This window comes from Oryctolagus cuniculus, chromosome 9 (genome assembly GCF_964237555.1).
Source record: "Oryctolagus cuniculus chromosome 9, mOryCun1.1, whole genome shotgun sequence".
Classification (NCBI taxonomy): Eukaryota; Metazoa; Chordata; class Mammalia; order Lagomorpha; family Leporidae; genus Oryctolagus; species Oryctolagus cuniculus.
The window spans coordinates 116,994,978-117,022,686 of NC_091440.1; the positions used below are offsets into that span (position 1 = coordinate 116,994,978).

At 42.6% G+C, this 27,709-nt stretch overlaps 1 protein-coding gene across 42 annotated transcripts in view; it reads left to right on the plus strand.

Annotated features, from left to right (window-relative positions):
* The window catches only part of PLEKHA5 (pleckstrin homology domain containing A5), a 265,114-nt gene that overhangs the window by 225,814 nt on the left and 11,591 nt on the right, over positions 1–27,709 (plus strand). For 26 of the 42 annotated variants that reach the window (XM_051850805.1, XM_070048507.1, XM_051850800.1 and 23 more), the window contains 6 exons: positions 1,876–1,977; positions 7,482–7,593; positions 8,246–8,292; positions 9,042–9,230; positions 10,068–10,188; positions 24,397–24,515. In XM_051850805.1, the coding sequence (XP_051706765.1) occupies positions 1,876–1,977; positions 7,482–7,593; positions 8,246–8,292; positions 9,042–9,230; positions 10,068–10,188; positions 24,397–24,515 (690 nt within the window). The remainder of the gene's footprint in view (positions 1–1,875; positions 1,978–7,481; positions 7,594–8,245; positions 8,293–9,041; positions 9,231–10,067; positions 10,189–24,396; positions 24,516–27,709) is intronic. The other 16 variants (XM_070048487.1, XM_070048491.1, XM_051850810.2 and 13 more) reach the window with 1 other exon arrangement.

Here is a 27,709-nt window from a genome sequence, read left to right on the forward strand (position 1 = left end):
GCCGATTCTAGTCCCAGGTGCTCCTCTTCTGATCCAATCCTCTGCTGTGGCCTGGGAAAGCAGTAAAGCTTGCCCCAAGTCCTTGGGCCCCTGAACCCACATGGGAGACCCAGAAGAAGCTCCTGCTCCTGGCTTTGGATCGGCTTAGCTCCAGCTGTTGCGGCCATCTGGGGAGTGAACCAGCAGATGGAAGACCTCTCTCTCTGTCTATACCTCTCTCTGTAACTCTGTCTTTCAAATAAATAAAATAAATCTTTAAAAAAAAATAAAATTCATGTAGGCCTGGCACTGTGGCATAGTAGATTAAGCCTCTACCTATGGCATTGGCATCCCATATGGACACCAGTTCAAGTCCCGACTGCTCCACTTCTGATGCAGCTTCCTGCCTGGGAATAGCCATCTTCTAGTGCTTTCCCAGGCCATAGAAGAGAGTTGGATTGGAAGGGGAGCAGCCAGAACTTAAACCCGCGCACTTATGGGATGCCAGAACTGCAGGCGGCAGCTTTACCCACTATACTGCAGTGCCAGCTCCATACAGCTTTAAAAAGCTGTTAGTTGTGTATGTGTGTGTGTGTGTGTGTGTGTGTTCTATCTTTATTTGAGAGACAGAGCTCTTCCCTCTGCTAGTTCACTCTCCCAAATTCCCACCACAACAGCCAGGGGCTGGACAGGGTCAAAACCAAGAGCCCAGAACTCAGTATGGGTCTCTCATGTAGGTGGCAGGTTACCCAAGTACCTGGGCCGTTACCACCCATTATGCACATTAGTAGGAAGCTGGAATCCAAATCAGAGCCAAAACTCAAAGCAAGGCACTCTGATAGGGAAGGCTGAGGTCTCAGATAGCTTCTTAACTGCTATGGCAAACGGTGACCCTGAACAACTGCACTGTGATTTCAAGTAACCTTTCTGCCACACGGGGTGCTTTGTTAAACTGACATTTCCCAAGGGTGTTTCACTGACAGCAAAGAGGCTTAAACAAAAATTACTATCTCATTTAATAACAACAGTATGCAGTAAGTCTTTGTTGGTTGTATTATGTTTACCAACACGCTAGATTCACGTGAGGAAAGGGTGTTCAAATATATTCCCTGCCTCTGATCCATCAGTGTGTTAACCTACTAATGCCTGAAACGTCTGAAGAGTAACTATGCCCCCGTAGAGTAGCAACCTGAACAAGGTGATAGAATAAAGTATTTTTGAACACCTGTAGAATCATTCCTACATTTAAGAGATGGCAGACTTTTTAATAGTAAACATCAAAAACGTGATTTTTCATTTGGGGGTGATTTTTATTTTTATGAAAAAAAGTTCATTTGGATAGTGTTTTTATTGAGTCTTTAAGGTTCATTGAGTTCTTCATATAGTTAGCTAAATTTGTTTGTTTTGTTATATTACTGTAAATTCTAAATAAAGTTATATCAAGCTTCTGGTGTTGTTGAAAGTCCAATATGGTAGAATATAAAGTATATTTTATTTTTATTCATGGAAAACTTTCAATCAGGGCATATAGAAAAGTGCTTGCTTTATACCTCTCCAGCATTTCAGGAAATTATCTTCACAGTAATACTTTTTCAGCAATGGGGTCAATTCAAATAATGTGTTGTCACAAATTAATAATAATAATTGTGATAGGTTTTGTTGTAGGTTTTAGTAAATTTGAATACAATATAACAGTAATAAACAACTAAGTTTCTTAGTAATTTCTAGTTGAATTGAGTACAAAAGAGAGGGGGGAAAAGTATAGTAAAATTATTTATGAAAGTTTTAATTTTGCTCAGTATAAACACATGACTTACTGAAATCTAGAAAAGTTATAATTGTTGTGATAGCACCATAAGCACAATACTGGAAAGTAATTATACTCTTTGATTTTAGGAACTAGAGCGAGCATGGCGTGAATATGATAAATTAGAGTATGACGTAACTGTTACCAGGAACCAGATGCAAGAACAGCTGGATCGCCTTGGTGAAGTTCAGGTACAAAAATGTAGCACTTTTACTTTGTTTTACCTGGTACTGTACCTTCTCCCTTGTTAAATTTCATGCATATAACAATTTTTACATTATTGGCTACCTGAAAAATGGAGTTGAATACTTTCAGTGACAGGAAACTTATTGTCTCATAAAATAAACCATTCCTTCTTATTTAAAAATTCTTTATTCTCTCTGGAGTGTTGTTCTGTGTTCCCAGCTCACAATCTCAGTTCTCCCAGTACTTTCTTAAATGTGACTTCATTCGCTTTTCACAAGACCATATGTATCACTTGATATTAAAGCAGTGAATTATGTGAATTTATCAAATAATGGATATTTTATCTTTTTATGAAAGTATCCTGATACATTCTATATTAAATGTCTTTTTTGTCAAACTATATCTAACCTACTATCTTGACTGACACATTATTAAAATGGAGGAAGATACCTCACCCTTTGCTATAAATAATCCAGTTTGTAAACAAGCAGATTCAGATCAAGTTCCAGGGATTTGTTTTCTTATCTATAAAATAGAAGTAATAATACCTGTCTCAAACTGTGCCTGTGAGTAATGGAGTTAACATATGTTTAAGGAAATATAAAAGTCCTTTTGTGCTTGTGACCCTGTGTAAATGTTATCATCTGCATCAGAAGCCCACTGGACTCAACAGACTAATTAATATGATAAATTAAAGGTGAGTAAGGTTGACTCATAGAAAATCAACTGTTCTCTGCCTGTGTTGTCCAGCACAGTAACCACTGGCCACATGTAGTTGTTGAGCATGTAAAATGTTGCTATTGTAACTGTGGAATTGAACTTGTAGTTTTATCCATTTTTAGTTATCTAAATTTAAAGAGCCAAATGTGGTTGTTACTCCTCTGTTGCACACTGAAGTTATACTATCAATAGTCAACTACAAAAATAAGATACTGAATACACGAGGAAAAATACTCTAGATATCTAAGATATAACCCCAGTATCTATTAGCAAACTTTTTATGTGTAAGGCTAGATATTAAATATTTTAGGCATTGCAGGCATATACTCTCATATATTGTTTCATTTGGAGGGAAAGAGGGTTATAACCACTAACATGAAATTCACTAAAAATTTATTTATTTATTTGAGAGAGGTAAAGAGATATCTTCCATCCACCGGTTCACACCCCAAATGAGTGCAACAACCAGAGCTGGTCTACACCAAAGCCAGGAGGCCAGAACTCCATCCAGGTCTCCCACGTGGTTGGCAGAGGCCCAATATGCGGGCCATCTTTCACTGCTTTCTCAGGCACATTAGCAGGGAGCTCGATCAGAAGCAGAGTAACCAGGATACAAACCAGCACTCTGATATGGGATGTTGTCATTGCAAGCAGTGGCTTAACATGCTGCACCACAATACTGAACCCCCCAAATATGAAATTTAAATGTAAAATTCATTTTTAGCTCACAGGCCATACGAAAAGAAACTGCAGGCCAGAGCAGTTTGTTAATCCTGATTTAATGTAACAAAAAATATTTATCATCAAAATGTATTAACTTTATAGGATGTAAGAAAAAACCTGAACAGAGAGGTATAATTGTGGTATACCATGTTTATGGATGGCCTGATTTAACATCATAACAATGAAAATTCTTACAAATACAAGTCAATTCCAACTAATTTTCCAAAGAAATTTTTATTGATAATTATAATATTTTTAAAGTATAATAAAGATCAAAATAATTGACTTTTTTTGAGAAAATAAAAAACTAGAAGGCCTCCAAGAATGAGCATTGCACATGCAAACTTTAATCAGTTGCGTAGTAAGTCTCTGTCTCCATTTCCACAACTATCAAATGAAAATGTTAATAATACCTACCCCTCATAGTAATAACAATATTGAGGATGAAATGTGTTGATATTTTTGAAATACTTAGAGTAGCACAAGCTATAGAAAAGATACCACGTGAGTGTGTGTTAAATAAGTAAACAAGTAGACATAATGGAAAACCACAGTATTAAACATGGTACAGAAAAAATGTAGACTAATGGAACAAAATAGACTATGGATATCTGAGAACTTCTTTGTTAGCAGTAACACTGTTAGCAAGCTGGGGAAAGACAGATTACTAAAGATGATGTTGGCATACAGGTTTTCTGTTTTGAAATCCTTCCACATGCTGCATACAGAAATGAACTTTAGGTATATTTGGCACCTAAACTTTTTTTATTAATGCTAAGAACAGGAAATGTATTGATTGATTTCTCAAACAAGACCACAAAACTGTCCACAAGGAACAGAGTTTTGAACTAGATTTGGCTTTATTAAATTTAAAAGAGTTCCCCTTAGTGAAGGCAACATAGGTGAAGCTAAAAAATAAAACAGTGAGGGGCTGGCGCTATTGTGTAGAAGGTTAATCCCCCACCTGAGGTGCCAGCATCCTATGTGGGCACCAGTTAGAGTCCCAGATGCTCCACTTCCAATCCAGCTTCCGGCTGATGGCCTGGGAAAGCAATGGAAGAGGACCTGCATGATGTGCCCCTGCATCTGCGTGAGAGACCTGGAAGAAGTTCCTGGCTCCTGGCTTTGGATCGGCCCAGCTCCGGCTGTTGCAGCCATTTGGGGGATAAACAAACAGATGGAAGACCTCTCTGTCTCTCCCTCTCTCTCTGTGTAACTCTGATAAATAGAAAGATCAAACACTGGGAAAAGATACCTTTGACTTCTAAAATTCAGCAAGAGTTTACTTACTATTTAGATTCAAAAGGAACTTTATCTTTTTGGTTTGGAGAAAAAAATCCATTAAAAAATGGACAAAGAACATGAATAGTTACTTATAGAAAGAACTCAGATTACTAACAAATGCTTGAGGTTTTCTTCAGATCACCAGTAATATATGTTTAATTATTACAAAAGTAATGCATATTCTTTTCTTTAATGGACTTTCAATATTTTTCAAATATGTATTTATTTATTTGAAAGTTAGGGTTACAAAGAAGGAGAGCTAGAAGCTGACAAAACAAAAGAGAAATTTATCTTCCATCCGCTGGTTTACTGCCCAAGTGGCCACAGGGCCAGGATTGTTCCAGGCCAAAGCCAGGAGCTCCATGTCTCCTAAATGGATGCAGGGGCCCAAGCAGTTGGGCCATCTTCTGCTGCTTTCTCAGGTTCATTAACAGGGAGCTGGATCAGAAGTAAAGCAGCCGGGACTAGAACCAGCGCCCATATGGGATGCTGACACTGCAGGCAGAGGCTTTAACCTTCTATGCCAAAGTGCCAGCCCCTACATATTCTATACAGAGTTGTAAGTCACTGATTTTTGTGGTTGATCTTCCCTTCCTATATTCCACTAATCACATCCCTGGGCTCTCAGTGTGTTTGGACATTGTGTGAGAATTCCACACAGTGTGTGGATATTTTTGAAATATTTTGAACTTCTGTTGTGATACTTCCAGCCTGTGGCTTGGAAAAGTGGATGACTAAAGGATATGCAATACTTTTCTCTCTCTCTCTCTCTCTCTCTCTCTCTCTCTCTCTCTCTCTCTCTTTTTAAGATTTATGTATTTATTTGAAAGGCAAAGTTACAGAGAGGCAGAGGCAGAGAGAGGTCTTCCATCCACTGGTTCACTCCCCAAATGGCCATAATGACTGGAACTGGGCTGATCTGAAGCCAGGATCTTGGAGCTTCTACCAGGTCTCTCCTGTGGGTGCAGGGGCGCAAAGACTTGGGCTGTCTTCTGCTGCTTTCTCAGGCACATTAGAGGGAGCTGGATCAGAAGTGGAACAGCCGGTACTCAAACCAGAAGGCAGAGGCTTTACCTGCTGCGCCACAGTGCCGGCCCCTGTAATGCCTTTCTGAAGCAGCATTAGTTCATAGTTCTTAAGCTTCTGGACTTTGAGTTAGAAACTTATTTCTGCCTCTCAGATGACTTTTTGGCATACTTATGAAATATTATATTCTAGTATCTACAGTCATCAAAAAGAGACAATGAAAGAAAATGTTTTTCTAGATCATTCAGTACTTTACCAAGAATAGCAACACAGTTTAATAGTCTTAGAGGAAACCCAAATAATCAATTAGGGTTATTTAGATTGAAGATATGGTATAGGATATTAAAAGTAAGAAAGTGGATATAACAAAATAAAAGTGGCAGTAATAAATTCCACCACTGAAAGTTTGCTGTTCAAATGCATTTATTTAATCCTATCAATCAAAATTCATCTGGATATATTTTGTTAGTTATCCTTTTTCCTTCTTTACTTTCTTCCTCCCTTCTTTCCTCCGTTTTTTTTTTTTCTTTTTCTTTTTTTTTTTTCCTCCATGACATATAACTTAGGAAACTACTAGTAGTACTTGGTTATCCACAGGAGATGCATTCCAAGGTCCCCAGTGGATTCTTAAAACCATGGGTAGGGGCCAGCGCTGTGGTGTAGCAGGTAAAGCTGCCGAATTCAGTGCTGGCATCCCATATGGGTGCTGGTTCGAGTCCCAGATGCACCACTTCCCATCCAGCTCTCTGCTATGACTTGGGAAAAGCAGTAGAAGATGGTCCAAGTCCTTGGGTCCCTGCACCCATGTGAGAAGTCCCAGAGGAGGCTCCTGGCTCCTGGCTTTGGATGAGCACAGCTCTGGCCATTACAGCCAATTGGGGAGTGACCCAGCGGATGAAGACCTCTCCCTCCCCCCCGCCCTCTCTGCCTCTCCATCTCTCACTGTGTAACTTTAACTTTCAAATAAATAAATAAATCTTTAAAAAAAAAAAACCATAGGTAGTGGGTAGTACTGTGTCCTGTGTGTGCTTTACCAAAATATTATACCTTTCTGTTGCTTTGTTTTCCTCCTAAGGAAGTTGTTGCTGTTACAGTTTTGGGGTGGGGGGTGAGATTTTTGTTTTTCATTTTTAATTTCTTCTACTGTGTGTGTCCTCCTGGGGTCATAAATAACATAAGGCAAAACTTTTTTCAAAGTGTTAAAATAGTACTTTTAAATCTGAAAAGTTAAATTCTTTCTCTACTTTATCTTTTTTTTTTTTTAAGATTTATTTATTTATTTATTTGAAAGACAGAGTTAGAGGGAGAGACAGAGACAGAGAAAGTCTTCCATCTACTGGTTTACTCCTCAAATGGCCACAACAACCAGGGCTGGGCTAGGCTGAAGCCAGGAGCCAGGAGCTTCTTCCAAGTCTCCCATGTGGGTGCAGGGGCTCAAACACTTGGGCCATCTTCTGCTGCTTTACCAGGCATGTTAGCAGGGAGCTAGATAGGAAGTGTAGCAGCCAGGACTCGAACCAGCGCCCATATGGGATGCCGCCGTCTCAGGTGGCAGCTTTACTCATGCCACAGTGCCAGCCCCATCACTTTATCTTTTGTCCTTGCCACTGGAGTCGTAAAATAGAGTCACAGAAATCATATTAAGTATTCTTAAAATTCTATCCGATGCAATTCTAATTTTTAAAATACATACTTAATGGAATTTAGAACTTTAAAGATACTTTCCTATATGAGATCTGTCCATTTTTACTGGTAGACTGAATCAGCGGGAATTCAACGTGCACAGATTCAGAAAGAACTTTGGAGAATTCAGGATGTCATGGAGGGGTTAAGTAAACACAAGCAGCAGAGAGGTGCTGCAGAAACAGGTAAACGCGCTTTGCCTTTTATCCTCTGATCACTGACCACAGTAGTACATCCAAGTGGAATGTGCCAGCCATACCCACGCAAAATTAATCATTGTTCTGTGTGTGTAACTCTGAACACACTCAATGTTTTGGCTTTAGGGATTCCCTTTCCCCCCAACAAAAACCTGTTTTTCCACAATGTGTGTTATTCTCCAGTGTAGTACAATAATGGCTACCCAGGATTCCCTTGAGTAGATGAATTGTGATTTATCCATGTCTGTGCCGATGGACATGTAGGTAGGTTGTTAGTGTTGTGATGGGCTGTGCTGTAGTGGATGTTATTGCACATACAGCTGGACACACATTTGTGAATCTCATAGACTCCAAGAAGTGAGAAATGAGCACACGTTTTCCAAAAGTAAGGCCAGACTGCTCACCTACAGGAGTAGATTAGATTTAGCACAATAGTGATTGAAAAAACCCATTTCCCCATATTCTGTTCAAACTAAATATCTTAATTTGTATTTTTAAATGTAATTAGTTTCAAATTCCAAAACCATTCATAAATGAAGGATTAGAAACTGAAGGATTCGTTTAAAATAAATGATTCTTTCTGTAGTTTGAGAAATTTGTTTTATATAAATAGTTATGTTTTCTAATATTTTTTAAATAGGTATGGCAGGATCAAAACCTTTCTCAACAGTTAAGTACAAAAATGAGGTAAGCCTGGATTGTTTCTCTAACTGTAATTAAGTCGTATCCATTTTTGTGGCAAAAAATGTTTTTAAATATGTTGAAGAGTTACTGTTTTAATCTTGAAATTCCATTGGTTCAGTCATTTGGTGCTCTAACGTGGTTTTCTTCCCTTTCGTGATGCACGAGAATTTAACTCACTACTTTTCATCTGTGTTAGAATGCTAACATTGTTGTACTTTTTCTAATCAAAGTAATTTGAATATTCATCATTCTTTCTTCTGCTTTGTAAAAACTTGTGAGATGATCAATAAGTTAGCAGTATGTTGTACATAGTGTAAAGAATCTGCCACTACAAAGAGATACTGTCAACCTAATTAGAGGAATTTGTGGTCTTGAATTTGTATAAAAGTCAATCAAAGAAAAATAAATTTTTTTTCTCTCTCTCAAAAATTGAAAAAATAATAGTAAATTTTTTTAATTCTTCTATTTTTAAAATGAAAGGGAGCTCTTAGCTTCAAATAGTAATCTGTTCCCATGTTGAGCTTCATGTAAAGCTAACCTGTGTTTTGGAAAAAAATAGAGCTATATTTAAAATCTAGCTATATTGGCTGGCATAGAAGTTTTTACTTTCACTTTTCAGCATGAGACTTGGCTTGACAGTATCCCTTTAAGTATCTTAAAGTGAATTTAAGTTAATATACCATTGCAAAGAATTTCGATATGCTTAATTCAATCTGCTTATCTAAATAAGGTGACTATTCTACAATCTTTAGGAAGAGGAAGTAGTCCCACCTCGTCCTCCACTTCCTCGGTCCTATGACTTTACAGAGCAGCCTCCCATAATCCCCCCTCTGCCCAGTGATAGCAGCTCCTTGCTCTGTTATAGCAGGGGCCCAGTGCATCTACCTGAAGAGAAGAAGATTCATCAAGTTCAAGGATATCCAAGAAATGGATCTCACTGTGTAAGTGGCTGGAATAGCCACAGAATACTCAGTCGTATCTACCCTCTCATTTTTGAAAATTAATTTATTTTACATTCAAGCTTCTGAAAATCACCAGTGCTTTTTTTTCTTTGTTTTTACTTTTTCAATTTTTTTCCCTATTCTTGTTTTATCATTGTCATTTTTTAATGTTTTCATCATTTTATTTAGAATTTTTTCATATTTTCATAAAGTGGTTACTTTGCACATGTTAAAGGAACCTGATTTTAAATACACTGTTTGAGGATGCTGGAGGCCAAATTGCATTTTAGATTAGAACTAAAGGAGTTGTTACTAGGAAGGTAAAAGGGCTAAGACATGAGCACTGACTCCAAGAAAACCTAGAAAAACTGAAGTACAGATGTGGCCATGTCCTAGGAAAGATGTTTCGTTTGGAAACTGGAAATAAAAGGCTTGGAATTGGCAAATGAATTAAAGACACAGCAAACAAAAGAAGAGAATTTTTAAAGAAGTAGAGCTGATCTTGAGAGCAATAAAATGTTCTCTGCCAGGAGTTTAGGGCAATATGTGTTTCACGTACTCAGACGGCCTTCTAAGGGGAGTGTTTGTATACCTCAGTTACACCATGGTAAAAAGGTGACTGCCCCTAGGAGGGACGGCTCTGAATTTATAAAACAAAAAGTTTCACTTACAGATCTTTCAGATTGCTTATTTCCTGTTTAGTTGTCACAGATGAATTAGTTAGTTATGTATCCAAGAGAGCTGACAGGGGTTTGATTTGAGGTAGACGTTTTAGGATAGACTGGTAAGGTTTGGGGGTTTTTGTTTTGTTTTGTAATTGCCTGTCTTCCTTTCAAGGGTCCAGACTATAGACTGTACAAGAGTGAGCCAGAGCTAACCACAGTGGCAGAAGTTGATGAGTCTAATGGAGAAGAAAAGTCAGAACCTGTCTCAGAGATGGAAACTCCAGTTGTTAAAGGTCAGCATCTGGAATAGTTTTACCTCTCAGTTGTTCATTTTGTCTTTTCCCCAACATTTTAGCAGTAAGTTCAACTTACAGTGTTGATTCATGGTGTACAAGGTTGCAAGCCCTTTGTCTGAAAGCTTTGGTCTGATGAGTTTCTGAATTAAGACATTTTCAGATATTAGGAAAACAGAGTGGCCCAGAAACCTTACGTGTTGACTTAGCAAGGCATTGGATGGCACCCCCATTTTAAATACATTAATGTGTCTGGAATAGTCATCCAGAGTGGGATAAATAAAGACTAAGACGGGTTTTACTGAGAAACTAGTTTGTGCCAAATTTTTGTTCAGCTTTCCATTTACTTAAGGAGTCTTTTTTCCCTATTTCAAAATTACACATAAGTAGTTGAAATAGTTTCACACAATTTATGTAAAATACATTTCAAAACAATACTTTGTCTTAACTATGTACACTCTAATTTCTTTTTCTTTAAATTGCTGCTCATTTTCCAAGAAGCCAGTGTCATAAAGAAAAAGGTAGGTGGGGAGAACTGGTTTAGACTAAAAAGATGAAAAAGACCAGATAAAACACAAGACTTGAAACCTGGTGAGACCATGGTTTAAAAGAAAAAGCTCTGAAGGGATTCTTAGACTATTAGGTAAATTTAAACCTGCACTAGATATCAGATGATAGTGTGATCACGATGCCATTGTCTGCCAATGTAGTGTGTGAATTCTGAAACAGGAAAAAAGTGGCTGTAACTATAAACGGTTCATCAATAAAACGTGTGTGTGTGTGTGTTTATAAATGGATAAAATAAATACAGCAAAGTTTAAAAATTTTTGAAAAAATAAATGCTGATCGTAACTACCAGACTGATAATCTTTTAAAATTTATTTATTTGGGGCCGGCGCCGCGGCTCACTAGGCTAATCCTCCGCCTTGCAGCGCCGGCACACCGGGTTCTAGTCCCGGTCAGGGCACCAGATTCTGTCCCAGTTGCCCCTCTTCCAGTCCAGCTCTCTGCTGTGGCCAGGGAGTGCAGTGGAGGATGGCCCAAGTGCTTGGGCCCTGCACCCCATGGGAGACCAGGAGAAGCACCTGGCTCCTGCCTTCAGATGGGCACGGTGTGCTGGCCGCAGCGGCCATTGGAGGGTGAACCAACGGCAAAAGAAGACCTTTCTCTCTGTCTCTCTCTCTCACTGTCCACTCTGCCTGTCAAAAAAATAAAAAATAAATAAAAATTTTTAAAAATTTATTTATTTGGAAGGCAAAGCATCACCTTAGAAAGAGAGATATCTTACATTTGCTGAGCCAGGCCAAAGGCAGGAGCCAGGAACTCTATCTGGGTCTCCCACGTTTGGATGGCAAGCTCTTGGGCCATCCTCCTTTGCCTTCCCAGGTGCATTAGCAGAAAACTGGGTTAGAAGCTGAGACGCTAAGACCTGAACTGGCACTCCAGTGTGGCATTGTGAGCGGTGGCAACTCTGTGCAACTGTGCAACACTGGCCCATGGCCGCCTTTGTATAACCTACTGAAGTATCACAAAGTAAAAGCTTGAAAACCACACAAGTTGCAATGTTCAGATAACTTTTTCCATAATTAGAATGTTTCTAGGTCATCTGATGCCAGTTTTTTTGGTTTACGAATTTGGGGTTAGGGGGTTTTGTTTTTTATTTATTTTTTTTCCCTTTAGAAAATCCTGCCAGTTTGAAAACTTTGTATGAACACACCTTTCTTACTCTCATACAAACCTTTTTTTTAAAAAAAAGATTTTATTTATTTATTTGAGAGGTAGAGTTACAGACAGTGAGAGGGAGAGACAGAAAGAAAGGCCTTCCTTCCGCTGGTTCACCCCCCAAAATGGCCACCACGGCCTGCGCTGTGCCGATCCGAAGCCAGGAGCCAGGTGTTTCCTCCTGGTCTCCCATGCTGGTGCAGGGCCCAGGCACTAGTGCCATCCTCCACTGCCTTCCCGGGCCACAGCAGAGAGCTGGACTGGAAGAGGAACAACCAGGACTAGAACCCGGTGCCCATATGGGATGTTGGCACCGCAGGCAGAGGATTAACCAAGAGAGCCATGGCGCTGGTCCCTCATACAAATCTTACCATTGCAAATCTTCTTACCTTTTCATACACAGATGAAAGTTAAACAGTCATAGTCTCAGCACTTATCATATTGGTGCATATTATTGTAAATGTATGGGAGGAATTGGACTACAGGCAAAAGTAATTTTTGGAAATATAGCTAACTGCCTGGCCAATCCTCCCACACAAAGTGATTACAAAGAATGAAACCATGTCTTTCATAACAAAATGAATGCAATTGGAGACCATTATGCTTAGTGAAATAATCCATTCCCACAAAGACAGATATCATGTTTTCCCTGATTTGTGGTACAAAGTAATATAATCTATATGAGAAAAATTAACATCCTGAGAATGATTATTGTTTATGACCCTTGTCTATATTCCTGAGGAATAGTTGTTTTTCTACTTACTTCTGGTTGAATTCTTTATTTAGCAGAGGGTTATGCTTCTGATTATAAGGTATATTGAAAGTATGTCATGGGGCCGGCTCTGTGGCATAGCAGGTAAGGCTGCTGCCTGCAGTTCCGGCATCCCATATGAGCGCTGGTTCGAGTCCCAGCTGCTCCACTTCCAATCCAGCTCTCTGCTGTGACCTGGGAAAGCAGTGGAAGATGACCCAAGTCCTTGGGCTCCTGTACCTGCTTGGGAGACCCGGAGGAAGCTCCTGGTTCGGCGCAGCTCTGGCTGTTGCAGCCATTTGGGCAGTGAACCATCAGATGAAAGACCTCTCTCTCTCTGCATCTCCACTCTCTGTGTAACTCTGACTTTCAAGTAAATAAAAATAAACCTTTAAAATAAAAAAAAGTATGTCATTGCATAAATTAAAAGAAAATTAAGAAAGGAAAGAGTAGGGAGGATGGCAATGAGGGAGGGAGGGAGGTAGAGTAGGGTAGGAAGTATCATTATGTTCTTAAAACTGTACGTATGAATACATGAAATTTCTTCCCGTATATAAATCAAAAAATGAAAACAAAAGGATATTACAAATACTGGCTAATCACACTTTAATTTTTTGAAATTTTTTACTTATTTATTTCCATTTTACTTGAAAAGCAGAGAGATGAAAGAGATCTTCTGGTTCACCCCCCAAGTGCCTGGAGCTGCAAGCCCAGACTTAGTTCAGGTCTACCACACCGGTGGCATGTACCTGAAGTGCTTACACCATTGTGTGCGGCATCACAAGCTACACATTAGGAGGCAGCTGGATTACAAACAGAAGAGCTGAGGCTCGAACCAAGCACTCTGATATGGACTGACTTACAGATCCAAACCCCTCCTCCCATTTTTCACAATTTTTGAGAAGCATCAGCAAGTTGGGAAAAGCAAAGAAAGGGATACATAGAGTAAAAATTAGGGACAAGTTAAGTGAGCCATTAAAGCGAACTGTAGCAAAGGGCCGGCGCCGCGGCTCAATAGGCTAATCCTCCGCCTAGCGGCGCCGGCACACCGGGTTCTAGTCCCGGTCGGGGCGCCGGATTCTGTCCCGGTTGCCCCTCTTCCAGGCCAGCCCTCTGCCTGTGGCCAGGGAGTGCAGTGGAGGATGGCCCAGGTGCTTGGGCCCTGCACCCCATGGGAGACCAGGAAAAGCACCTGGCTCCTGGCTTCTGCCATCGGATCAGCGCGGTGCGCCGGCCGCAGCGCGCCGGCCACGGCGGCCATTGGAGGGTGAACCAACGGCAAAGGAAGACCTTTCTCTCTGTCTCTCTCTCTCACTGTCCACTCTGCCTGTCAAAAAAAAAAAAAAAAAAAAAAACAACGAACTGTAGCAAAAACAAAGCTCAAGAGTCTGAACAAATGAAGAGTCTTATCTCATAAGAGACTTCAAGTAGGGGCCAGTGCTGTGGTGCAGTGGGTTAAAGCCCCTTCCTGCAGTGCCGGAATCCCATTTGGGTGCCAGTTTGAGTCTCAGCTGCCTGGGAAAGCAGTAGAGTATCGTCCAAGTGCTTGTGCCCTCGTACCCCACATGGGAGACCCGGAAGAAGCTCTTGGCTTCTGGCTTTGGCCTGGCCCCAGGCTATTTGAGGAATGAACCAATGGATCAGTGTATGGAAGACTTCTCTCTCCACTTCTCTCTGTATCTCTGCCTTTCAAGTAAGTAAAATAAATCTTAAAAAAAAGGGGGGGGGGGGACTTCAAATAGGAACCTCAAAGAGCTCCACTCAGTGGAAACTGAGTGGTTGGATTTGATCAAAATATGAAACGTCTACCTACCATATTGGGAGAAAATGTATTTGTATCTGAATCATTATATATATTAATTCATAAAGACAACCAGCCTCATAGACAGCAGGCAGAAGACTTGGCTACTGCTCTCTCTCCCTCCCTATCTCTCTGCCTCTCAAATAAATAAATCTTTTAAAAAAAATACTTGGACATGTGACAAATAAGATGAACTAATGGCTGGTAATTTTATGAAAATGTTTAGAATCAACTAATTGTAAATCAAATGCAAATTTGACATGGATTAAAACCATTATGCACACCCTCAGGAATGGTTCAACTTAGGTGCTAGCCAGTGTTATTAAGGATGTGGAGTAATTGGAACTCACACATTCCTGGTGGCGGTATGAAATGGAACAGTCGCATTTTCTTACAAAGTTAACATGCAAGTATCATACAGTCGAGCCGTTCTTCTCCTGTATATTTACCTAAGAAAAATGAAAACATCCTTATATAAATGGATTACAAAATTTTGGCACCAAAGTAAACTTATTTTTTTAATTCTATTTTCTGTGACCTTTTTGAGGCTCCCTTGTGATTTCTTAAGAAGATTTATGCATGAGTTTTTATAACATCTGTAATATATAGTAGACAAAAACCAGTAACAACCTGTATTTCCATCTGCCAGAGAGCTGATCAACAAATTGCAGTGTTTTTTTTTAAAGAATTATTTATTTTTGTATGTATGTGAAAGGCAGAGCTAAAGAAAGACAGGGAGAGACAGAGACAAGGAGAGACAGACATCTCCCATCTGCTGATTCACTTCCCATATGGCCATATCAATCAGGACGGGGCCAGGCCGAAGCCAGGAGCCAGGAACTTTTTCTAGGTCTCCCACGTGGGTGGCAGGTGCCCAAGCACTTGAGCCACCTTCTGCTGCCTTTTCTGCCACATTAACAAGGAACTGGATCAGAAGCAGAGCGACCAGCTCTCCAGTATGGGATGCCTGCATTGCAGGCAGCAACCTAACCTACATCAGAAGCCAGCCACATTTGTAGCATTTATACAATGGAATACTTGGCAGTTTTTTTAAATTATGCATAGAGCTAAACATGTATGAATCTCTACTGCATGTATGAATGTAAAAAAAAAGGAAAAGTATAATGAGTTAAAGAAGCCCAGTGCGGCCGGCGCCGTGGCTCAATAGGCTAATCCTCCACCTTGCAGTGCCGGCACACCGGGTTCTAGTCCCGGTCGGGGCGCCGGATTCTGTCCCGGTTGCCCCTCTTCCAGGCCAGCTCTCTGCTATGGCCAAGGAGTGCAGTGGAGGATGGCCCAGGTGCTTGGGCCCTGCACCCCATGGGAGACCAGGAAAAGCATCTGGATCCTGGCTCCTGCCATCGGATCAGCGCGGTGCGCCGGCTGCAGCGGCAGCCATTGGAGGGTGAACCAACGGCAAAGGAAGACCTTTCTCTCTCTGTCTCTCTCTCTCACTGTCCACTCTGCCTGTCAAAAATAAAAAGAAAAAAAAAAAAAAAGAAGCCCAGTGCGGCAGAGAGACATATAGAGTATGGTTCTCTTTATGTGAAGTTTGGGAACAGGCAAGAGTAATTTGGTGACAGCAGGAACGCATTTACTTGGGGTGGAAGGGGGTGATTGACAGAGGGATCTTTCTGGGTGTTGGAAATGGTCTTGACGTTGATTGATAGGATCAGAGAGGATGTACAGATTTGTCAGAACGTCATCCTTTCCACACTTAGTGTCTGTGCATTTCAGTATACATTTTCTCAACAAAACTAGGTGGGACAGTGAAGACAAAGACAGAACGCTTGCCTTTTCCTGACTCATTGGGACGGCTGTACCGTACTTCAGGGGGCAGGAAGTTGGTCATATATGGAAAGTCTGAGCTTGAAAGAATCAAACTAAGTCATAAATGTAGGCAGCTCTAAACACCGACTGTATATAACATAAATATAAATATTTGGGGATTTAAAAATGTAGAGGGGCCAGCATTGTATCATAGCAGGTAAAGCCACCACGTGCAACCCCAGCATCCCATATGGGCACCAGTCTCTGTCCCAGCTACTCCATTTAGGATCTGACTCTCTGCTAACGGCCTGGGAAAAGGAACAGAAGATGGCCTAAGTGTTTGGGCCCTGCCCCCCATGTGGGAGACTTATATGGAGCTCCTGGTCCCTGGCATCCCTGGCCCATCCCTGGCCATTTAGGTCATCCAGGGGGTGAATCAGCAGATGGAAGATTCTCTCTCCTTCTCTATGTATAACTCTTTCTAATAACAGTCAAAATGTAGAGAACAAAAACATTTGATGACAGTAACATACAAATAAAGAGGTTTATTGTTAATAACACGTTCTAAAGTCTTTATTTTATTCCAGAAGATAGTAATGATTTTGACTGACTTTAGACTTTAGTGGTTTAAGTGTACATGCTAGGGTATATGATAAAGGAGTATACTGTGTCATTTCCAAACTGGTAGGGAGTCAAACAGAAGGAAGGTGCAGTAATGGAAAAGAAAGAGAAAAAAAAATTTTTTGAAAAAGCAGATGGGAGGCTGGCTCTGCAGCATAGTGGGTAAAGCTGCCGCCTGCAGCGCCGGCATCCCATATGGGCTCCGGTTAGAGTCCTGGCTGTTCCACTTCCGATCCGACTCTCTGCTACGGCTTGGGAAAGCAGTGGAAGATGGTCCAGGTCCTTGGGCTCCTATACCTGCATGGAAGACCAGGAAGGAGCTCTTGGCTCCTGGCTTTGAATTGGTCCAGCTCCAGCTGTTGCGGCCCTTTGGGGAGTAAACCAGCAGATGGAAGACCTTACTCTCTTTCTTTTTCTCTTTCTCTCTCTCTCTCTCTCTGCCTCTGCCTCTCTGTAACTCTGCCTTTCAAGTAAATAAATAATATTAAGAAAGAAGTAGAAAGAGAAAATGAAGCACAAAAAATAAATTTGTAAAAAGAAATCTAAATGTGTCAGTAATTGTAACAAATGTCATTGAACTAAATGCTTCACCTGAGTTAAAACTAAAAACACAGCTATTGTTATTTATTAAAACATCCAAAATGTGACTAAAACTGAACCTTCTATTAAATGAAGATATTAAGTTATAGAAGGACACATGATACAATATGTGAGTTCAGTATCTGTGTATGTAAAGGCTAGAAAGGTAAAACTCGGCCGGCGCCGCGGCTCACTAGGCTAATCCTCCGCCTAGCGGCGCCGGCACACCGGGTTCTAGTCCCGGTTGGGGCACCGGATTCTGTCCCGGTTACCCCTCTTCCAGGCCAGCCCTCTGCTGTGGCCAGAGAGTGCAGTGGAGGATGGCCCAGGTGCTTGGGCCCTGCACCCCATGGGAGACCAGGAAAAGCACCTGGCTCCTGGCTCCTGCCATCGGATCAGCGCGGTGCGCCAGCCACAGCGCGCCGGCCGCGGCGGCCATTGGAGGGTGAACCAACGGCAAAGGAAGACCTTTCTCTCTGTCTCTCTCTCTCTCTCACTACTGTCCACTCTGCCTGTCAAAAAAAAAAAGGTAAAACTCAAGTAGTGAATGTTCTAGGAATTCAGATACTACTGTGGAGGCAGAAAGGAGGTTAACCCTTTCCTGCTGCTCCTGATGGTAGATCACGGGCGACACCTCTGTAACAAAAGACACGTTCATGAGAGAGGACAGCATTAACAGTTCTGTGGTCAGGGTTGTGTATGACACAGAAGCTCTCAAACTGAAGACGCAAAGAAGCAGGTGAACGCTTCAGCTTAGAGTCACTGAAGCCTGGACTTCTGTGTAGACACATGAGCAGACAAAAACGGTGCGATCTAGCAGTGGCAGCCCGAAGCGGCAGGCCAGCAATGCCTGTCTGTCTAGCTTCTCCCTGGCCTGTCTGTAGCATTGCTTCCTGCCAGGTGGGGGGCAAGAGCCTTTCTGGAAGGGGGGGGGGCGCCTTAGGACCTGAAATCAAATGAGGTTGAATTTCTTACTCTCACAGAAATGTAGTGGAAACATAGATCATATTTTTAGATTTTAATGCTTGGTTTGGGTAAAAGGGGTTCTGGTTTCTATCTCCCACCTTGGGGAGGAGGAATTCTGATTTCTATGGCTTGCATTGGAAGAGAATGAGGGGTGGGAGAGAGAAGGGCAGAAGAAGGTCAGACACTTTGCTTCTGAGGCTGACTGTAGACTTCATTTTGGGATTTCATTCTCTAAACCCAAACATAAAACTCTGAAGAAAAGTCAGGGAAAGATAAACATGTAATTCAGCAGTTACTGCCTCTAAGGAGAAAAGGAATAGGATTAGGAGTGTCAAGAAAAGCTATTGAAGACCATGATACTCCTTTCTTTAAAAAGGTTTATTTATTTCAAAGGCAATGTGACAGAGAAAGAGATTTCCATTTCCATCCACTGCTTCACTCACATGGCTGACACAATCAGGTCTGTGCCAGGCTGGAGCCAGGAGGCAGGAACCATCCTGGTCTGCCAGCTGGACAGCAGGATCCCAAGTACTTAACCACCCTCTGCTGCGTTCACAGGTGCACTAGCAGAAAGCAGAGGAGCCAGGACTCGAACCCGCGCTACAGTATGATATGCCAGTGTTGCAAGTGGTGGCTCAATCCTCTGTGCCACAATGCCAGCCTCTCGCAATGATACTTCTCAAACTGGATACTTACTAAGTAAATGGGTCATTATTCAGATTAATTGAACAGTTTGCCTCTCAGACATATTCAGATGAAGAATTTGTCTAGGGGACTTGAACTAAAACTGAAAGTCACCGCCATATTAGTTAACAGGAAATTGTTCTGCTATATGTAGTAAAAGGGAAAGGAAAACATTTCCAGCTCCGTCACACCACATAAATTCTGCCAAGCACCTGAGTCCAGCGTACTGCAGTGAGCTCTTCATGTGGCCTCGCACTTTGCTCTACACTTACTGCAGCAGGACTTGATGTTCTAGGTCTGCACACCAAGGGATGACACAAAACAGAAGTTGCAATCAGTATGGTTAGCCGGGGTGTGCTGGAAACCGAGGAAAGGCAGAGTAGAATTATAAGCAGCCTCTGAGTCAGACTGAGTGATACAGTCAGGCTGAACATTGCAACATAGGCAGCACAGTTTAGGCAGAACGGTCACCCACGATTTCCAAACAACCAATAGTGGGTTGATTGATGGGTTGTAACTATAATACCAAAAATCTGTAACTGCCTGTCTGAGAATTTAACCCACAGGGCATGGACAGTTGTTCATTTGATCCCATTATTCTATTTAGTTTTACATATTTTATACTTACTCTCTTGTATCTGCTATGTTTCGAGCAGATGAGCCAGGCAAGAGTTCTGTAGTAGGTGGTAAGTGACAGGGTGGGTACTAAGGAAGTTACTGAATTGTCTGCCTTCTTGAGGAGACTTGAGGCAGAGCATTACACAAAGGCCACCACCTCTTTGTTCCCTTCCTGTTGGCGAATACATGATTTTTTATTCCTCAGGAAATTCAAGTGAAAACCACAGTGTGATACCACCGAACTTGCACAGAATGGCTAAAATTAAGTCTGGCTAATAGTTCCCTGGTAGTATTTGGAAATAAGGGGGTGGGCATTGTTCTTGAGATGCCTGCATCCCGTATTGGAGAGCCTGTGAGATGGAGTCTCACCTTCATTTCCTTTTTTTTTTTTTTTTTTTTTTTTTTTGACAAGCAGAGTGGACTGTGAGAGAGAGAGACAGAGAGAAAGGTCTTCCTTTGCCGTTGGTTCACCCTCCAGTGGCCGCCGCGGCCGGTGCACGGCGCTGATCCGATGGCAGGAGCCAGGTACTTCTCCTGGTCTCCTATGGGGTGCAGGGCCCAAGCACTTGGGCCATCCTCCACTGCACTCCCTGGCCACAGCAGAGAGCTGGCCTGGAAGAGGGGCAACCAGGACAGAATCCGGAGCCCCAACCATCCCGGTGTGCCGGCGCCACAGGTGGAGGATTAGCCTACTGAGCTGCGGCGCCGGCCTCACCTCCATTTCCAATCTAGCTTCCAGCTACTGTGCATAGGAGGCAGGAGTCGACAGCCCAAGTGCCTGGATCACTGCTGCCCATGTGGCAGTCAGAGATGGAGTTCCTGGGTCCTGGCTTCAGCCTGGCCCAGCTCTGGCTGCTGTGGACAGCAGCCACCTCACCTCGCCTCGCCTCCCCTCCTCTCTCCTCCCTCTCCCCCTTTCGCTCTTCCAAGCATATATATATATATATATACACACACACATATATATATATAAAAAGTAGGGGCAGGTGTTTGGTGTAGTGGTTAAGTGCTGTTTGGAATACACACATCCTATATGAGATTGCCTAGTTCGAGTCTTGGCTCTGCTTCCAATTCCAGTTTCCTGCTATTGTGCACCCTGGGAGGCAACAGGTGACAATTCAACTACCTTAGTTCCTACCACCCACATGGGAGAGCTGGATTAAGTTTCAGGCTCTTGACTTCAAGCCTTTCTTAGTCCTGGCTATTGTAGGCACTTGGGTAATAAATCAACAGATGAAAGATCTTTGTATCTGTCCTTCAAATAAAATAAAAATAATTTTTAATTACAAAAACAAGGAACGAAGGACACAGTAAACATCCTATTTCTCTTGCTAACCTTAGTGGGAATGGCTTTAAATTTTTCCCATTGATTATATTAGTGGCTTAGGTTTGGGATACCTACATATTGTCATCTTATGGAAGTGTTATGAGGTGGGTGGAACAAGATATATGATGCCTGGGTCCAGATTCTTGTCTCTTTAAGACAAGAAAAAATTTGAGGACAAGATATGGTTAAAGGTTCACAAAGAACCAAAATTTATTTGATACAAAGCAAAAGTGGGCTGGCGCCGCGGCTCACTAGGCTAATCCTCCGCCTTGCAGCGCCAGCACACGGGGTTCTAGTCCCAGTCGGGGCGCCGGGTTCTGTCCCGGTTGCCCCTCTTCCAGGCCAGCTCTCTGCTGTGGCCAGGGAGTGCAGTGGAGGATGGCCCAAGTGCTTGGGCCCTGCACCCCATAGGAGACCAGGAGAAGTACCTGGCTCCTGCCATCGGATCAGCGCAGTACACCGGCCGCAGCGCGCCAGCCGCGGCGGTCATTGGAGGGTGATCCAACGGCAAAGGAAGACCTTTCTCTCTGTCTCTCTCTCTCACTGTCCACTCTGCCTGTCAAAAAAAAAAAAAAAAAGCAAAAGTGCACACTCACGAAGGAGTGTGGGCACACTGGAGAGTGAGCTGCACCCAGCATGGTTAGCCATTGTCCCTCTAAGTGACCTGGAGGCATAGGGGCTGGTGTCTGGAGTGGGGTTTGAGTACTGCCCATTTCCTTGCCCCTTTTTGGAAATCTCAGAAGTGTCATGGTGTCAGGTGCATGATGGGAGTGGGAATGTCAGCCATGGTAACTATCATGATAATAATTACAATTGGCTAAGTCATCACGGGAACACAGCTAGCAGCCATGGGTGGTTTTCTGCTGCAAGGAGAGTGGGTGCAGGGAGCTGATTGGAGCTGGCATGGCTACAGGGAAGGGCTGGAGGTCTGAGAGCCTCCTTGCTAGCTACCTCTTTGCCTACATCAGAAGTATCAGTTATTTTCTATGTTAATAAAGTATATTTTTTGTGAAAAGAAATTCAGTAATACTAAATTTTATGAGATACCTTTCCTAATGATGGTAGTTTTTCTCTTTTTATATACTAAAATGGTGAGCTATAATTAGTACTTTTCTAAAATCAAGTCATTCATTTGCAATCTTAGCATAAACTCCAACCATGGTATATTTGTGTTTTGCCTTTTATGGACTAGCTACTAGGTTCTGTTTAATCATTAGTTATTTAAGATTTTTGCACTAATTTTTATAAACTAGATAGATTCATAATACTTTACACACACAAAAGTAAATTGGTTGCCAGCATTTAAAAATTGGGACTTTGTGGCCTGGCAGTATTGCTGGTCTATCAGAGTTGAGTAGGGAATGCCACCATCAGATAGGATATTGAGAACATTGTCATGGACCACACTCACAGCAGAATTTTAATTCCCATGAGCGCTTAAGTCGTAGCGGCTCTTTTTAAGGTTTATTTATTTATTTGAAAGGCAGAGTTACAGAGAGAGGGAGATACAGACAGAGATTTTCTCTCTGCTGGTTCATTCTCCAAATGGCTGCAGCTGCTGGGGCTGGGCCAGTCTGAAGCCAGGAGAGTGGGATTCCATCCAGGTCTCCTAACATTGATGCAGGGATCCAAGTCTTTGAGCCATCATCCTCTGCTTTCCTCGGGTGCATTAGTGGCGACCTGGATTGGAAGTGAAGCAGCTTGGACTTGAACTGGCACCCATACAGGATGCTGGGGTTACAGGCGGCAACTTAACCCGCTGAGCCACATCACTGGCCGCCTGTAGCCTCCTCTCTAAGAGGAAGTTTTTGAAGCATGTAATAGATAAGGCTTGTGTTCTGTTCTTTGATTTTACATCTGTTATTCTTTATTCTGGTTCCTATGCCCTGTGTTGTCTATGGAATAAATGAGATTGGTCAGGTTTACAATACTTAGAAAGTGCTTAATACATGATTTTGTAAATGACTTTAACTCTTAAACAGGAATTTAATTGACTTGAGAAATGAATAGATAAGCCTTCATTTGTTCCACCAATGCAAGTATTTACTCATAAAGAGTCATTTGAAATGTGTTCTCCAGTATGTGCTGATTTCTTCCTGGAAGTCTTACCTCTTTTTAAAGTCTTACAGTTTTGTGTGTTTCTTGTAATTATAGGCTTTCTTCTAAATAAGTGTCATTTATTAAATGGTGTCGTTTATTTTGTATAACATGATTTAAAGTAGGATTCTTAAAGGTGAACACCAGTAACTAACCTTGAAGAGACTCTTTCTTTATAACCTTACTGGGCCCAAAGAGTGATTTTTTTTTTTAAACAAAACCATTGAGATTTTTGCTAACTTGGTGTTTTACTTTTGTAAGACAGTTTGCAGACAATAGCATATATCCTGCTTACACAGATGGCCGTGGTGTAAACGCAGGCATGTTATGTTAATGTGCTGTTAGTTTTTGTTGTTACCGTGTTAATGTTTTGTGTGGGTGGTTATTTGTTGTTTTCTAATTGTGAAAGCATCATGTGTTCATTGTAGAAGTTTTGAAAAATCCAAAAAGAGAAAGTGAAAATGGTTACCTATTGTTAACCTTGTTAGTAGATACTTGGTTGAGACTCTGCCTTTCAAATAAATAAAATATGCCTTTAAAAGAAAAAGATGAGAGAGACGTAAGGACATTCAGGTAAATGGCTTAATTCTTGCGGGCTGCCACTCTGGTGGTTAGTCGTGTGCGAGGGGTTCAGACTAACAAGTTAGGGTGGAGGTGGAGTCGGGCCACTGCAGCAAAGGGGGCCTTCTGTATGTGGCTGGTACCTCTTCATGTCATCTGTTAATCTCTAGAACTGTATTTCTTAATTTTGGCCGGCACCGCGGCTCACTAGGCTAATCCTCCGCCCTGCGGCGCCGGCACACCGGGTTCTAGTCCCGGTCGGGGCGCCGGATTCTGTCCCGGTTGCCCCTCTTCCAGGCCAGCTCTCTGCTGTGGCCCGGGAAGGCAGTGGAGGATGGCCCAAGTGCTTGGGCCCTGCACCCCATGGGAGACCAGGAAAAGCACCTGGCTCCTGCCATCGGATCAGCGAGGTGCGCCTGCAGCAGCGCGCCGGCCGTGGCGGCCATTGGAGGGTGAACCAACAGCAAAGGAAGACCTTTCTCTCTGTCTCTCTCTCTCACTGTCCACTCTGCCTGTCAAAAAAAAAAAAAAAAAATGCCATGAGTATTTCTTAATTTAACCTCACATTTAACCGGTAGTATCAGTGACTGCCTCATTTCAAATAATCAATTTCCTTTCTAATCTTAAAAGCCTGAGAAACTCAGCTTGTCCGGAGAAAGCAGTGTTGTGTGAAAGATGTTTTGTGCAGCTTACTGCTGTTTTGATTTTCAGGTTCCCACTTTCCTGTTGGGGTCGTTCCTCCAAGAACAAAATCTCCAACACCCGAATCGTCAACAATAGCTTCCTATGTAACCTTAAGGAAAACGAAGAAGATGCTGGATCTGAGAACGGTACTTATCTAGAAGGACTTGCAACCCATTTATTGCTTTCTTACATGTTTGTATTTTTAGTGTTTTAGCAGAATTCTTTTTGCATACTCAAAAAAACAGTAATCTTAATTTTTTTATTACATTTAGAGAATCAGCCCCTCAGATGACAAGCCTAGTCCATATCTCATGTTTGTTTCCTTTTCTTTTTTTAAGCATTTATTTGTTTATTTTAAATTCAGAGTTAGAGAGAGAGGGAAAGAAAGAGAAACATCTTCCATCTGCTGGTTCACTCCCCAGATGGGCTCCAGGGATGGCCAGGCCAAAGCCTGGAACCCGGGGCTTCAGCCGGGTCTCTCTTGTGGGTGGCAGGGCCTCAAATATTTGGGCCATTTCCCACTGCTTTCCCAGGCCATTAGGAGGAAGCTGGATTGGAAGTGGAACATCTGGAACTCAAACCAGCACCCATATTTAACCTGCTACGCCAAAGCTCTGCCCTAAGGTCTAAGTTTCTTTAGCTCAGCCTTGGCACGGGGTGTTAGTCCAGTCTGCCGTCTGTGGAACATGTTCTCTGACAGCTTCCCCCTAACACATTCCTGGACATCACTAAGGATTTCATCAATGACAGTGACAGACATTTCCTTTGGCCGCCCAAAAGCTGGTGTGTTCCCTGGCTGGCCTAAGGCCACAGGGCCTTCAGCTGTGCCATCTGTGAAGTTTGCCAGTTGTCTGGTAACTGAGGGACCTGCAGCGCGACTGGGAAAAAAAAAAATCCTGTTTTTCACATTTTCATCTGAGATACAGTTACTTGAAACTGACTCTAAACCAGTCTAGCCTTGTTCTTGGGAAGATGCTGGAGCTCCCTAATGCCCTGTCTTCTAAGTATTCTTCAGGAATTTGGACTGCAAACGAACTTTTCACTTTTCATCTTTACAAATGCTCTACTTATCTCGCATGCAATTATTATTATTTTTTTTTTTTTTTTTTTTGACAGGCAGAGTGGACAGTGAGAGAGAGAGACAGAGAGAAAGGTCTTCCTTTGCCGTTGGTTCACCCTCCAATGGCCGCCGCGGCCGGCACACTGTGGCCAGCGCACCGTGCCGATCCGATGGCAGGAGCCAGGAGCCAGGTGCTTCTCCTGGTCTCCCATGGGGTGCAGGGCCCAAGCACTTGGGCCATCCTCCACTGCCTTCCCGGGCCACAGCAGAGAGCTGGCCTGGAAGAGGGGCAACCGGGACAGAATCCGGCGCCCCGACCGGGACTAGAACCCAGTGTGCCAGCGCCGGTAGGTGGAGGATTAGCCTAGTGAGCTGTGGCGCCGGCGTGCAATTATTTTTTTTAAAGATTTATTTAGTTAGTTAGTTGAAAGAGTTACAGAGAGAGGAGGGGAGGCAGAGAGAAAGGGAGGGAGGGAGAGAGAGAGAGAGAAAGAGGTCTTCCATCCACTGGTTCACTCCCCAGTTGGCCCCAACAGCCAGAGCTGTGCCAATCCAAAGCCAAGAGCCAGGAGCTTCTTCCAGGTCTCCCACATGGGTGCAGGGGTCCAAGCACTTGGGCCATCTTCTGCTGCTTTCCCAGGCCATAGCAGAGAGCTGGCTCTGAAGTGGAGCAGCTGGGACTCGAACCGGCGCCCATACAGGAATGCCGACACTGCAGGCAGCAGCTTTATCCGCTATACCACAGCACTGGCCCCGAGATAATTTTAAGCTATGGAAAGAGATTGCAAAGCACTACAAAGGATAAGATGTATCATTATTATTTTGAAGGTTTATTTATTTGTTTGTCTGATAGGCAGAAAGAGAGAGAAACAAGACGTCTTCTACCCACTGCTTTACTCCCTACATGGCCACAATAGCAGGGGAGGGAAGGGCCAGGTGAAACCAGGAGTCAGGAACTCCATCTGGGTCTCCCAGGTTGGTGGCAGGGACCCAATACTTGGGCCATCCTCCACTGCTTTCCCAGATGCACTAGCAGGGCGCTGGGTAGGAAACAGAACAGCTAAGACTCAGACCTGCGCTCCAGTATGGGATACCAGGTCACAAGCAGCAGCTTAACCTGCTGTGTCACAATGCCAGCCCCCCCCCCTCCCCGCCGCATCATTATTCTTGAAAATACAAGTGCAAAGAATATGTCCAAAAAGACTATAAGAAATTTATAAGAAATGTAATGTTTTCGATTAGTAAAAAATTACAAACACCTATAGAAATGATGACACTGAAAGAAAAATAATGAATAGCTGTGCATCAGGATTGACATTAGTGATCATGCTTTTGTGGCACTGTTGTTTGTTCAAAGATAATTTTTACAAATTGAGATGTTTTCTCTGGAAATTGTCATGCTAAGGAAACAAATCAATAGAAAAAGAACTAAAAATAGTGCGTGTTGAGACCAAACAAAGATATTAGTGGATTCATTTCTAGCTTCTTCATTTATTTAAAAGGCAGAGTGGAGGCCAGCATTGTGCTGTAGCAGGTAAAACTGCTGCCTGCAGCACCGGCATTCCATGTGGGACCAGTTGGCGTCCTGGCTGCACCACTTCCTATCCAACTCTCTGCTAGTGCACCTGGGAAAGCAGCAGAAGATGGTCCAAGTGCTTAGTCCCTGCCACCCACGTAGGAGACCCAGATGGGGCTCCAGGCTCCTGACTTCAGCCTGGCCCACCCCTGGTGGCCATCTGGGGAGTGAACCAGCATAAGGAAGATCTCCCCTCTCCCCCGTCACTCGACCTTTCAAATGAATAAAATAAATATTTATAAAAACCAAATAAGAAGTAGAGTGACAGAGAAAGGGAAGAGACAGAGGGAAAACACATTGATAACACTCTGAAAATGAGCCAGATATATATACACACACACATACAGTACTCATACAAAAGTTTTCAGGCAGTTAAGCCACAACCTGAAACACTGGCATCCCATATGGGCACTGGTTTGAGTCCCTTCTTTGAGCCCAGGTCCCGGCTAATGTACCTGGAGAAAGCAACAGTGCTTGGGCCCCTTGGGAGACATGGATGGAGTTCTTGGCTCCTAGCTGCAGCCTGACCCAGCCCTGGCCATCTGGGGAATGCACCAGTGGATGGAAGATTTCTCTCCCTGTTTCTCTCCATCACTCTCTAACTCTGTCTTTCAGATTAATAAAAATAACTCTTTTTTTTTTAAATTCAAATACGATGTCTGATTTATAAAAAATAAATTCCATAGTTTTATTATGGATCATAA